Source organism: Haliotis cracherodii, unplaced genomic scaffold (genome assembly GCF_022045235.1).
Source record: "Haliotis cracherodii isolate W230 unplaced genomic scaffold, xgHalCrac1.p SCAF_2, whole genome shotgun sequence".
Classification (NCBI taxonomy): Eukaryota; Metazoa; Mollusca; class Gastropoda; order Lepetellida; family Haliotidae; genus Haliotis; species Haliotis cracherodii.
In genome coordinates, this window is record NW_027266275.1 from 40,130,819 (window position 1) to 40,144,980 (window position 14,162).

A 14,162-nucleotide genomic window follows, 5' to 3' on the forward strand; every position below is an offset into this window, starting at 1 on the left:
AGAAGAAACCACACAGAAGCAGGCATCAAATGTAAAGTGTCATTAAATGTTAAGTATGATATTAAAGTATATATTTAAAGCTGCTTTGCTTTGTTTGTCAGATCTTATCTGGACTATTCCATTTTAAAGTCTTAGGTAACAAACATAAGGATTAGTGTGCACTCAACCGTTTAAAGTGTTGTTATAAGCTGTCTAACTATTGGGACGTCTAACTAATGGGAGGTCACCGTATCTATTAATCCTAATAGTATAACAATAAACCCTGTGTATATACTGAGCATATTTAGATACATCCGGATCAACGACCGCAGCCATATAATCAATCAAGGAAAGTATATTAGATCGAATTACAAATGTGCTATCACTAAAAGAAAATTTTCCGTTATCCACGTAAGCCTAAACCTGGGAGAAATAAAGTTCTGTTCTGTTCTGAAGACGCCGTCATGATTAGTTGGCGCCAGTCTAGACTGTCCAATCAACGTGAATATACAAACCGTGATGTTACTTGACCAGTTGATGACACCTGTCAAACTCAAAGTGCCCCTGGTCCTCCACTCACCATGTGTAATACTTTAGCGTACTTGATTGTTTAATTTGCAGTTATATCACTGTTAGGCTGAGTGATGAAAGAATACATTTTGTTGTTTTTGTTAACGATCGTTTCCATTTTCAACGTGGTAACCTTATAAGTCACTAACTTTTTTTATCATGATGAAATGAAACATATTAAAATAATCAGAGGGACTGACGATCGCATTTTTCGCATAAATGTCATGCTCGCGTTAATTTCATGATTTACTGAAGATAGATTTGAACATTTCTGAGCAACGATCATGTTTGGGTAAGGGAACTAATGTTGTCTCCGCTTGCAATTGGATTCAGTTCCGAGATCGCAGCTTGACTGTTCGGTACAGCCGAAAGGCGGCATCCATGTTGTTCACGCTCCGCTGATCACGGGATGCGCATGAAACACGGGTGTCAAATAATACGAATATATTAACCATTTATACGTACGGTCAATTAGCCAGTCCAAGAGACAATACCCTGGTTCTACCACCTTTAGGTGTAATTACGTCGCATGCCACTGGTTCACGGTTCGTCTGATCTCCCGTCATGAAAACCACGATGTTTTTTTACCTGGAGCCTCCGACAGCGCCGACTTCCTGTCTACATGTACGTACATGGCAATAAATGGTTTGTTTGACGGAATCAATCAATAATTATTGACACGGTGATGTAATTAAAATTTGTCACTATTCACAACTCCTATTTTTATTTTTCTATTTTTCAGCTGTATTTTCGATCCGTTTTGTATGTATAAAAAATCTTCTCTTGTATTTATAAACCAAACCTAAAAACATTATATAAGAACAATTGCGTTTTTAAACCGTAAGTTTTCTATTAAAACAACCATGCAAGTAAGATTTCAGCCGTAATATTGCTTTAGTCACTCCACAGATTACACATCTTATATGCTGCAAACGCAGCGAATGTAATGCTACTACATCACAGCTGCCTCGATAATTAAGGGCTGGAATGTTTTTGTGAAGGCAGTTAGAGCAGACGAATTTCCCCCTCGCTGTATAATGACGGTCGCTAACCATATATGTGTATTTTCCGTGGTTTGGGCTTGATTTGATTGTCCTTTGGTGAAAACGAATGTTCAATTGTGAAAGCAAACCCTTTCCCCTTGAACGTAAAAGACAGCTGACTTTGTATTTGTCTGAAATACCAACGTTGGAGTCGTTTATATATTCGGAAATCCATTTTATGGTTAATATTTATAATATAATATGGACAATGGTAAAATTCATTATCACAGTTTAAGTGCTATTTATAAATGTATGTAAATCTACTTCGTGATGAATGAAGCATGGCAATAAATGTATGCATCTGATTCTTCATTTGTACTGTATTCTTTGACGAGAATGAGTTTCGTTAATGATGATTACTCTCACGGATTTTTTTATAAGAGGATAGGACTTTAACTGGAGAATAGTTATGAAATATATATATATATAAGTATAGGCGATCTGTGCACATGTGGTGAAACTGATACCTCATTGATTTGCTAATCGGGACTTGGAAATCATAGTCTGTCATTAAATTGATTTTAAAATATATGGTTTTGACTGTAGTACCTCCTGACATCATAATATTATGTTGTAAACAACTTATCTTATCTTATGTTAAGTAAAACAATTATTGATAACTTCCTGAATTCCAATTGTTCAATGAACAGAATTATTCACAGCTCTGGCGTGAGATAACAATAAATTAGATGTCACCAAAGATTGTCCATTTTATGTTCTTAGGCACATGTCGGCGCACTTACATGTGAGCCGTCTAGACGACTGTCTGTTTTGTAATTAAATGGCAGCTGCCATCCAGCCGAATACTTAATCTTGAGACCTATTAGTTGTCTCAGCACTACACAATCAGCAATCTAAAAAACAACAAAAATCCTCATCCTAACCGACTCCCTCAGTGGACTACAAGCCCTCATAAATAATAACGCTAAAAACCACCCCAAACTAATAAATCAAATACTCAATAGCTCAAACAACTTAACTAGGGCAGGTAAACAAATAGAGTTCATTTGGACCCCGCCCACGTAGGAATCTTTGGAAATGAAAAGGCAGATAAAGCAGCAAAATTATCCCTTAAACTCCCAAAAATAATCTTAAACTTACCCAGCTCAAAATAAGAAATCAAAAGTCTCACTAAATAAACCAAAAATACTACACCCATCCAAAAAAAATCGACAGAATAATTACTAAACTACAAACAGGCCACACCAAACTAAATAAACACAGTAAAATAGCTAATCTACACACAACAAGAAACTGCCCACATTGCAAACAACAAGAAACACCAGAACACGTACTCATTCACTGCACACACTACCAAACACACCGAACATCACTACAGACCACCCTAAATCTTAAAACCGGACTTACACTAGAATCAATCCTAAATCCACAAAATAAATTAGAAAAATTCAAAGCCTTTGGTTTATACCTAATTAAAACAGGACTAATAAGTCGCATTTAAACCCCAAATAAAATATTAAAACCAAAACTACCTTATGTAACAACCACCCAACACACACAGCTCCCTTAGTTCGTCCCCTACCCACTCTTGGCATTCTTTCCAAATCTCAAAATTTCAAAATTACTATATAAGCAACCCCTAAAGCAATTTCCTGTATTGCAAATATGTTTGGAAATGTTGCCATTCCAATTTTGGATTTTCTGGAAAGATCGATCCTTCCAAGCTTTGGAAAGTTTGGAATGAGCGATCTTTCCAAAGCATTCCAACGTTCATTCCAAATTGGAATGGACGCTATTTGGTCTTGTGATAATGCTTACTGATGGTTTCTAAACTTGCTGACGTGTGTTTTTCTTTAAACAGACAAATTTCCTTTTTTCGCGTGCTGTAACTGCGTGTCGCTTAGTTTCGCTGGTTGACACGCCATACTTACACAACTTTGACCTCTGACCTCCACAGACGCCATCGAAGGGGATTACATGTACAATAAACAGGCTCGTCTCAAACGTAACTCAGTGTCACATGGTTAATTGACTTCTCACGTAAAACCATTACAGCCTAACAACATTAGCTTACTATATGCATGTTACACAAAGCCATTAAATCATGAAAAACCAGACATTATCCCTGACACTAGTGTTGAATTGCCAACCAATGTATTAATACAAATACCACTCAGCTTTTCATGATGGGTCCACCCTCACATTGCACATATAGAGTAGTGTAGAGTAGTCAATATAGCGCAATGAAAACTTCAATGAAAGCTGTCACTTTATATCTTGCAAGCAATAACTGGTCTTCTTTAGCGTGATTGTTGTACTACTCGATGAAAACCTACACAGTCTCTGGGCTCGTCTTTATCACACAACCACGTTAACGTCTCAATATAGAAAACGCAGTATTGTCTAATCTTTCTTCAAGTAGTCTTCAAAGAAGGAGCAGCATCACATTGTCCTTGCTATTAGCACCAATATGAATCGATGCCTTCGTTCATTCCGGTAACGAAACTGTTTCAGCCTCAGGTAACAGTCGACGGTATCGTGTTGAGAAAGAAATTTCCGATGTTCAAGGATATGGTTTAAAACTATCCCCATGCGTGAAGTAGCCAGTGTATTTATGCCACCAAATGTCTGGCTTTCACAACCTTCACTGACAAATTATTTCTCCTGAAAACGCCTGTTCCAATAACTTTCAACAAATAAACCCGATCGATTATGTCGCTACTGCTCTCCCAATGTCGGGATTAAGGTAATATCGGACAAGGCGATTCCCAATACATAGGAATTACTTCTTGTAATATTTACGGAGGTTCTTATCATCCAGATGAGATGCTGACTAGAAGAGAACACGGGCGGACATTGCACAATTGATGTACCTTATAATATACGGCATTAGAATCTCACTCTAAACTCAGTTGGAGCGAACGGGAAAGCCAGGCGATAACACTAGAATGTGTGTTCTATGCCCAGTAAAGCCTTCATGGGATATTGTCGTGATATTTCCATCCCCGCGGTTCTAATCAGGTCGCTCTGATTGGCCACTCTCTTGTCAAGTCGATTTTCACGACTTGCTCATTCTCTTCTCACAATCACGTGTAGTGTGAACGTTGACCGAATGATGGCATGAGGGCTCCGACGTCCAAGGCAACGACTGCGCCGATGTAAACACAGTGGCAGTGATTTAGAGTGTAGCGATCAAAATGTATCACTGGGTCGGCTCAAAGACATTTGTTGATGCGTTTTACATTGGCCTTATTCTCATCGCATCTTCGGGTTCAGGTAAGATACAATGCAAAACTGTTTATTTTCCTTATTGTTATAATTTGACAACTAATACATATTTTGTTTGATGTTGATATAAAATTATCTATTTTAGTACACATACCATCCAAGAGGTTAAACATATGCATGTATCTTACTACATATATTTACACCAAAGGTGCTTAATGTAAGTTTATTTTTCATTATAATTATTATTATTGTTGTTGTTGTTGTCATTGTTATTGTTGTTGTTACTACCAACGGTAGTATCAAAGACAGTTTGAAAATACACATTGTGTTATACATGTATTATCAGCTTATATTGAAATGGTAATACAGATGGGTTTCCTTGCAAATGGCAACCATGAAGAGGGAATTTTCTCTTGGCCCATATCCTGCTATCGGTTTCCTGGTATGTGTACCAGTACAACATGACTTCATTATACTTCATCCTCAGGCCATACAGCAATATGCATGTACGCATACATGAACACACTTTCTTGTCTCTCATCTGAAATACAAAATTTGCATCTGTCCACCCTGCCAGTGGGATGAGATGACAATCGTTATCGTGACCTGCCAAACCGGCAGCTTGTATCATATTCTCCCCAAGGAGCTGAGAATGTAAATTGTACTCACACCGATCCGTTCACCAGGGTAATAATGTAATTCGCTCTAAATATAAATGTACAAACGACTCTGTCTGGCGAATAGTAGTAGTAGTAGTAGTAGTAGTAGTAGTAGTAGTAGTAGTTACAGTAGTAGTTACAGTAGTAGTTACAGTAGTTCTGGGTAGCTCTTGCTCTTGGGATTGCACCTGGATTGTCTGGTTCTGTATTGATACGCTGGGGAAATGAAAGCGAAGTCGAAGTAGCTAACAGAAACGTTTCCCTTGGAGAGATCGACACTCTATTAAATAGTCCTTTGAAATAAGCCTGGGGATGTTCTCAATGTGTTTACTTTCAACCGTGCCGCGGAAGACCGCCTTGTAATAACCACATCGTTTACCTTTTACAGCTTAAGATCAATTATAATGTTCCAGTATCTCCAGAGAAATATCTTTTTTTATCATTTTCATTCATCAGTATCATATTTGGGGTAATGAGGTGATTGCAATTTGAATGAAAGGTTGTACACACTTAAACCCGCAATGCAATAAAGCCGTTAAACACAGACAAGCTAAATGGAATTATGAGATCTCAGTCTGCGAAGATTTGGAGGCTTTCACAATTTCGCATATATTTCAGATGACTGAATTTATTATACATGATTTCAATTTAATGAAATATCATAATATCAACATGTTATATACGTGTTTCTTTACAATTTCAAAGAAATTTCCAGTTGGCTCATTTTGTGTACCACTACCCATTTACAACTGTATTTACTGAACAACCAGAAAAATAGTAAGCAGGCAGCTATAGTACACAAGACATAGTTCCTGATCTCGACCAAAGCAGACCCCATGCAGGAGCTGCTGCCTCACTTAAATGACCATTCTATAATCGCCAGTTTCCTAGACTAACATCTAGTCTCTGAAATGAACATATCGTACAGAAAAAAATAGTTTTTAAATTATCTTAAAATAAAATTAATAAAAAGGAGGACTCTCTTCATTTGCAGATACTGCAGAAATCTAGACTTGCCAAACATTAAAGACTTTCATGGGCTGTATTTGATATATTTGTATCAGGGTCTGTAAGACAGACTACCAGTTTCCCTACGAATTATGTTTCTAACAGATGAGATTGCTAGCTGGAGCCTGAATGTATTGCAAAGGCTGTCAAAAAGGTAAACCTTCATTTCCTAACGATGCTACATATCAGTGTCTGGAGGAGGGCAACATTCCAGGGTACTTATGTCCACAATGTTATGTCTTGTGGGTTTTATGTCCTATTTTATGTTATCATGTAAGTCATTTTGCTAAATTTCGGAGACCATTCCTGGGCAGGTGGTTTTAGTAGACGTACAGAGATCCACAGCCCTGGCATATCGTTGTCATGTACATGGCCATGCAGATGGGTGTTTCAGAGAAAGAAGCAGCAATATGATATTGTTCAGTACAGACAGTAACATTTCTGGAGGCAGTATTCTATCTATCTAGCCATTTTTATTTCACATTTTGTTTACATATCTATATTAGGGGCGGTCGGGTAGCCTAGTGCGTAAAGCGTTCGCTCGTCACGCCGAAGACCCGGGTTCGTTTCCCGGCATGGGTACAATGTGTGAAGCCCATTTCTGGTGACCCCCGCAGTGATTTTGCTGGAATATTGCTACAAGCGGCCTAAAATCAGACTCACTCACTCACTCACTCACATATCTATATTGATACTGCTAGATATCTAAAAGACAGTTCTGGACCTGCAGACCGTGTTTTATATGCCTAAAGGCGATGCTATGTCTCTGTAGACAGCGCTATATATCTTTAGACCGTCCTATATCTCTGTAGACGGTGTTATATCTCTGTAGACAGTGTTATATCACTGTTGACATTGTTATATTTCGGTAGACAGTGTTATTTATCTCCAGAAAGTGCTGCATCTGTTTAGACATTGCTTCATTACTATAATATAACGAATGTAAACAGTGTCATATTACTGTAGACAGAGCTATGCGTACTTGTATATATACAGTGTCATATCTCTGTAGACAGACCTATGTGTATGTAACCAGTGTCATATATCTGTAGACAGAGAGCTATGTGTCTGTAAACAGTGTCATAGTACTGCAGACAGCTATGTGTATGTAAACAGTGTCATATATCTATAGACATAGAGCTATGTGTATGTAAACAGTGTCATATTACTGCAGACAGAGCTATGTGTATATAAACAGTGGCATATATCTTTAGACAGAGAGCTATGTGTATGTAAACAGTGTCATATTACTGCAGACAGAGCTATGTGTATATAAACAGTGGCATATATCTGTAGACAGAGAGCTATGTGTATGTAAACAGTGTCATATATCTGTAGACAGAGAGCTATGTGTATGTAAACAGTGTCATATTACTGCAGACAGAGCTATGTGTATGTAAACAGTGTCATAGTACTGTAGCCAGAGAGCTATGTGTATGTTAACAGTGTCATATTACTGCAGACAGAGCTATGTGTATATAAACAATGTCATATTACTGTAGACGGATCTATGTGTATGTAAACTGTCATATATCTGTAGACAGAGAGCTATGTGTATGTAAACAGTGTCATATATCTGTAGACAGAGTTATGTGTCCGTAAACAGTGTCATATTACTGTAGACAGAGCTATGTGCATGTAAACAGTGTCATATATCTGTATACAGAGAGCTATGTGTATGTAAACAGTGTTATATCTCTGTAGACAGGGCTATGGATATGTAAACAGTGGCATATATCTGTAGACAGAGAGCTATGTGTATGTAAACAGTGTCATATCTCTGTAGACAGAGAGCTATGTGTATGTGAACAGTGTCATGTTACTGCAGACAGAGTTATGTGTCCGTAAACAGTGTCATATTACTGTAGACAGAGCTATGTGCATGTAAACAGTGTCATATATCTGTAGACAGAGAGCTATGTGTATGTGAACAGTGTCATATTACTGCAGACAGAGCTATGTGTCCGTAAACAGTGCCATATTACTGCAGACAGAGCTATGTGTATGTAAACAGTGTCATATATCTGTAGACAGAGAGCTATGTGTATGTAAATAGTGTCGTATTACTGCAGACAGAGCTATGTGTATGTAAACAGTGTCATATATCTGTAGACAGAGAGCTATGTGTATGTAAACAGTGTCATATATCTGTAGACAGAGGTCTATTTGTATGTAAACAGTGTCATATCTCTGTAGACAGAGCTATGTGTCTGTAAACAGTGTCATATATATGTAGACAGAGAGCTATGTGTATGTAAACAGTGTCATAGTACTGTAGACAGAGAGCTATGTGTATGCAAACAGTGTCATAGTACTGTAGACAGAGGTCTATGTGTATGTAAACAGTGTCAATCTCTGTAGACAGAGCTATGTGTATGTAAACAGTGTCATGTTACTGAATACAAAGCTATGTGTATGTAAACAGTGTCATATCTCTGTAGACAGAGCTATGTGTCTGTAAACAGTGCCATATCACTGAATACAGAGCTATGTGTATGCAAACAGTGTCATATCACTTAAGACGGAGCTGTGTGTTTGTAAACAGTGCCATATCACTGAAGACGGAGCTATCTGTCTGTAAACAGTGCCATATTACTGCAGACAGAGCTATGTGCATGTAAACAGTGTCCTATATCTGTAGACAGAGAGCTATGTGTATGTAAACAGTGTAATATCTCTGTAGACAGAGAGCTATGTGTATGTAAACAGTGGCATATATCTGTAGACAGAGCTATGTGTACGTAAACAGTGGCATATATATGTAGACAGAGAGCTATGTGTATGTAAACAGTGTCATATATCTGTAGACAGAGAGCTATGTGTATGTAAACAGTGTAATATTACTGCAGACAGAGCTATGTGTATGTAAACAGTGTCATATATCTGTAGACAGAGGTCTATGTGTATGTAAACAGTGCCATATCTCTGAATACAGAGCTATGTGTATGCAAACAGTGTCATATCACTTAGGACGGAGCTATGTGTCTGTAAACAGTGTCATATCACTTAATATAAGACGGAGTTGTGTGTTTGTAAACAGTGTCATATCACTTAAGACGGAGCTGTGTGTTTGTAAACAGGGCCATATCACTGAAGACGGAGCTATGTGTCTGTAAACAGTGTCATATCTCTGAATACAGAGCTATGTGTATGTAAACAGTGTCATATCACTTAAGACGGAGCTGTGTGTTTGTAAACAGTGCCATATCACTGGATACGGAGCTATGTGTACGTAAACAGTTCCATATAACTGGAGACGTGGTTATGTGTCCGTAAACAGTGTCATATTACTGTAGACAGAGCTATGTGTATGTAAACAGTGCCATATTACTTTAGACGCCGTTATATGTCTGCAGACAGTGCGGTGTTTCTACAGTAAGTGTTATGTCTATTCAGACAGTGTTTTATCTTTGAAGACAGTGTTATATATCTAGTTAAATACACGGCATGGGTGTAGTGAAGTAACATCTGGTCTTGATATTCTGGGTTAATGGGTTTATGGCATTTCTGTTCTATGCGAACTGTGTGTCCATTTCTTTTACAAAATCGTTAACTTATAAACAATTTGACTGTATTGGAAAAGTCAGCATTTAAACAGAAGGCTGCCTTATTTGAAAACTATTATGTAATGAGTCAGAGGTGTTTCGTGGAAAAAGTGTAATTTTTATACGTTTCATAAATGCATGTAGATGGAAATTAGAAAATGAATCCACTTCACTATTTTAAAGCATCGAGAGTACACAGTAAGTGATTCCCTTTCATCCAACTACTTTAACTTGATACCTATGAAATACCTTAAAACACATTCTTTCTATTCTGATATTCTATCATTGCGAGATTTGGTTGAACACAACTTGAATCGATTTACATCAAGAACACCTGATTGGAACCATGTTATCAGTCACATTAGACATCATGGCATGATTTTTAATAACCACATAGTGTAATACCACGACAAACTTTATACGGAATGGTATTTGGTTCACGTTTCCAATTCTCATTTCGATCCAAGATTCCATCGTTTTACGAATAACAAACCACTGATATTAACACTGATTATCGTTTTACCTCGATTCTACTGTACACATGTTCAACGTTGTTCAAACTTATATGTTAGTGAGTGAATTCATTTCTGTAATGAGTAATTGGTTGATATTGTTTAACGCCACAGTTAGCAATGTTCCTGTTATTTAAGTCCAAATAATCGAGTTTGGACTTAAATAAATGGAAAAATTAGCATCGATCGACGCCATCGGAAACTATACTTCTCAGATGATTTTATCACATGTTTGATTTTTAATTGAAGATATCTAATGTTGGCGACATTATATCCATAAAATTAACACTACTGGCGCTTAGTCAGCAATCAAAGAACACTTCAACCTGGTTTTATGTTTTTAAATATGATTTGATATAAAACTTTTTTTAATATTTTCGCATAATTCACAACTGCTGACTGGTATCTTGGGCATGCTAGCTTTGAAAATCAATACATTTGCTTTTTTCGGCACAAATATACAACATTTCAAACATGGTAGGAGTCACGAAGTTGCAAATTCATTTCTTACTCCAGTATTCATAGAACCTATATATACAAAATTACCCAGCCACAGATTACTTTTTACAAGCAGTTGCAGGAATTTGCGATGGTTCAATTGATATAATCAAATTTTAAACAACAGTTCTTCCTATTTCCAATAAGCAAATATAGTTCAAGGGCGAACAATGATGTTTTGAGTCAATATCCTTCGATGTAACGAAAACTGCAAGAAAAGATTCATACAGAAGTGTATGTACAAGGTCTCAAACATCAACGATTGTCTTTTGAAAACGGTCGTGTCAGACACATTACAGAAGTAACTTAATCCCACTTGACATATACATATTATGATCGATATAAACCAACTGTAAGATAGATGTATCTATGGACTGACGTAGTACATGTGTGTGGGTGTGTGGGTGTGTGGGTGTTGGGGGGGGGGGGGCGTGGGGATGGGGGGGTCGGGGGGGTGCGTGGGGATGGGGGGTGTCTGTGTGTTAACAGGACGCCTTTTGTGTGAAGGTCTCCATCCGCCTTCACACAAAAATATAAGTCTAACAAATTTATTTTAGTCACTTCAATTTGTGACGCGGGAGAGGTGTCCCCAAGTAGGGTGCACTATTGACCGAGCGCCGAGATTCTCTGATTCATGGACAGCGGTTTTTTTTATATTTCTCAGCTGAGTGTGCGTTTATGGATGTGAATTTGTGCGACCATTCACTATGTCTGTGTATTGTTTCCACAAACAGTCTCTATCATTATAACATGCACCCTCATTGGATATTGGATTCTCACAATTCTGTTTGAGAATGTTGGACTTGAAGAAATTTGATTTAGTCATGTTCTTGCATCGCCTTTACATGTAATAAAGTAGAACAGAAGTCATAAAAGAATCGAATTTTTCACCATGTAACCCAAACTTGATCGGTTTGTATACTACCGTTGACCATGCATTTGGTTCGAAATTAGAGTATTCCTGCATTTGAGAACTGATGTGTATTCGAGAGCCGGTGGGCATTTGATAAACGTGTGTTGTTGATAAAGGCGACGAAACTCTGTCCATTATCATAAGAAATTTCTGCACAAGAGAAACGTCTATTGTAAGAAATACACAAAATGACAACTGTGATAATTCACAGGCATTGGTGAACCTTTATGACGCACGATGAAACAGCGATTTTAATTTGTTATCTGAACCTCGCGGAGACGTGTGAGGCGAGATAATGGCAGTAAAATATTGAAGAAGCCGTATTAATATCGTGGTATATTGCTTTTATCTTTCAACATAAGCGCCCTTACACGCATACACGGTAGGAAGGATAGGGTCTCCACATCAGTTCGAATCATTCTGACAAAGTTCAAAAACCTTTAATTTACAGTTTAGCGCGTTATAAGATTTTGTTTTCAAATATAACGTCGTTCGTATTTTATGAACAGGAACAGTGTAATAATAAATTAGAACCTAAATCATTTTCTTTTCCATGCATCTATATGTATGTGTTTCTGCCGTACTGTCTTGTTTATTTATACTTTAGAACCTCAAATATTATAATAATTATTCCATTCTTAAAACGTGTATCTTTACGTGTGTACCTAAACTGCAGCTCTTGTTTGTTCCAGCGAATATGTATATACAGTCATTTTCTCTGTCACATGTAGGCACAATAAGGCCGTTTACGTGCTTATGGATATTAACACCAACTATTCATTTTCAATGCTTGTTCTGTCGTTCGTGTCATGGTCATTGGGGATTATGTTTCATGTGTTATACCGTTATTCTCACCCAACGGGAACATGTTCCTTCACAACAAACACGAACTCAATCTTATCGGTGTGTTCTGTCATCCCGCGTTTTCCAATATGATCAAACATGGCGACATTCTGTATTGTGTCCTGTAGATTAACACCTATTCGTATGTATTGAGGGCAAAAAAGTTATTTAAGCAGCACAAAACCTCGCCAGGGCAAGCATGATCTGACAGGTGTTATTCTGGTATTCATTATTACTCAGATCTTAATATTGAACAGGGTATTATTATCATTATTTATGTAGGCTAGGCAACCTTTGTGAAATTGTGTTTTCATTATACTTTTGTTGTTAAATGCCCGTAGTAGAGCTCAAACCATCACAGTGAAAATGAGAAGATTATTTCCTGAGTATAATATTCTAATTGCCGTACGACCGCAAGCTTGATGCATTGTGACATGATAATAGCCAGATAACGTCAAAGTATGTACAAAGGGTTTATCAAAACACTCCTTATAGTGTTGACCGAACGTTGTATATTTGGTCAGTGAAATATAGAAACGATTGAAGCGGTGTCATTTTGAGAAACCGGATCTCAATGAAAGTCTTGGGCTCTAATTTAGCGTGCCACTGTATAGACAATAAGCACAAAAACATTTCCGTAATCATGAACAAGTATCTGCTAAACTTGAGTCCCTTGTGTGATTCCGACTGTGTCATAAGCATGCTGTCCAAGAATCACTATAAAATAGGGATGATACCAGGTGTTCCGGAAAGGTTCACAAACACATGCAAAGGCAATCAAGTGGTCACCTGAACAAACACGGGAAGTTTGGTGTAAGTCACAATAGAGTATTTGAGTCGTTATACATAGTTCTAGATATGAAACAGATTAGGTGGATTCAAGTGGGTAAAGTTAAACCTCTTGGCCAAATGCCAGTGTTTTGATTTTGTCAGTTTTTGGTGTACCTCCGTATGAAAACAACTCAGGCAGTGTCACTTTGATAAACTGCTGCTCAACATTTAGGCTTGAATTTGGTATTGCACTTTATAGAAATGATTGAAGCGGTGTCATTTTGAGATACTGATACTCTATGAAACACGTTGGCTTGAATGTGGTATGTCACTTTATAGAAACCATCTAAGCGGTGTCATTTTGAGATACTAATACTCCATAAAACATTTTGGCTTGAATTTGGTATGCCACTTTATAGAAATGATTAAAGCGGTGTCATTTTGAGATACTGATACTCTATGAAACACTTTAGCGTAAATTTGATATGCCACTTTATAGAAACCATTAAAGCGGTGTCATTTTGACATACTGATGCTCTGTGACATTGGTAGTCCTGGTATTATGATTTTTGTTGTTGTTTTTTAACACCGTACTCATATTCCGACTATATGACGGCGGTCTGTAAATAATC

The 14,162-nt window shown here is 37.4% G+C and overlaps 1 protein-coding gene across 1 annotated transcript in view; it reads left to right on the forward strand.

The window, feature by feature from the left end:
- Positions 1–4,656: 4,656 nt before the first annotated feature.
- The window catches only part of LOC139469116 (U-scoloptoxin(05)-Sm1a-like), a 65,432-nt gene continuing 55,926 nt past the window's right edge, over positions 4,657–14,162 (forward strand). Inside the window, exon 1 of the mRNA XM_071251249.1 lies at positions 4,657–4,829. Within this exon, the coding sequence (XP_071107350.1) occupies positions 4,751–4,829 (79 nt within the window). The 5' untranslated portion in view covers positions 4,657–4,750. The remainder of the gene's footprint in view (positions 4,830–14,162) is intronic.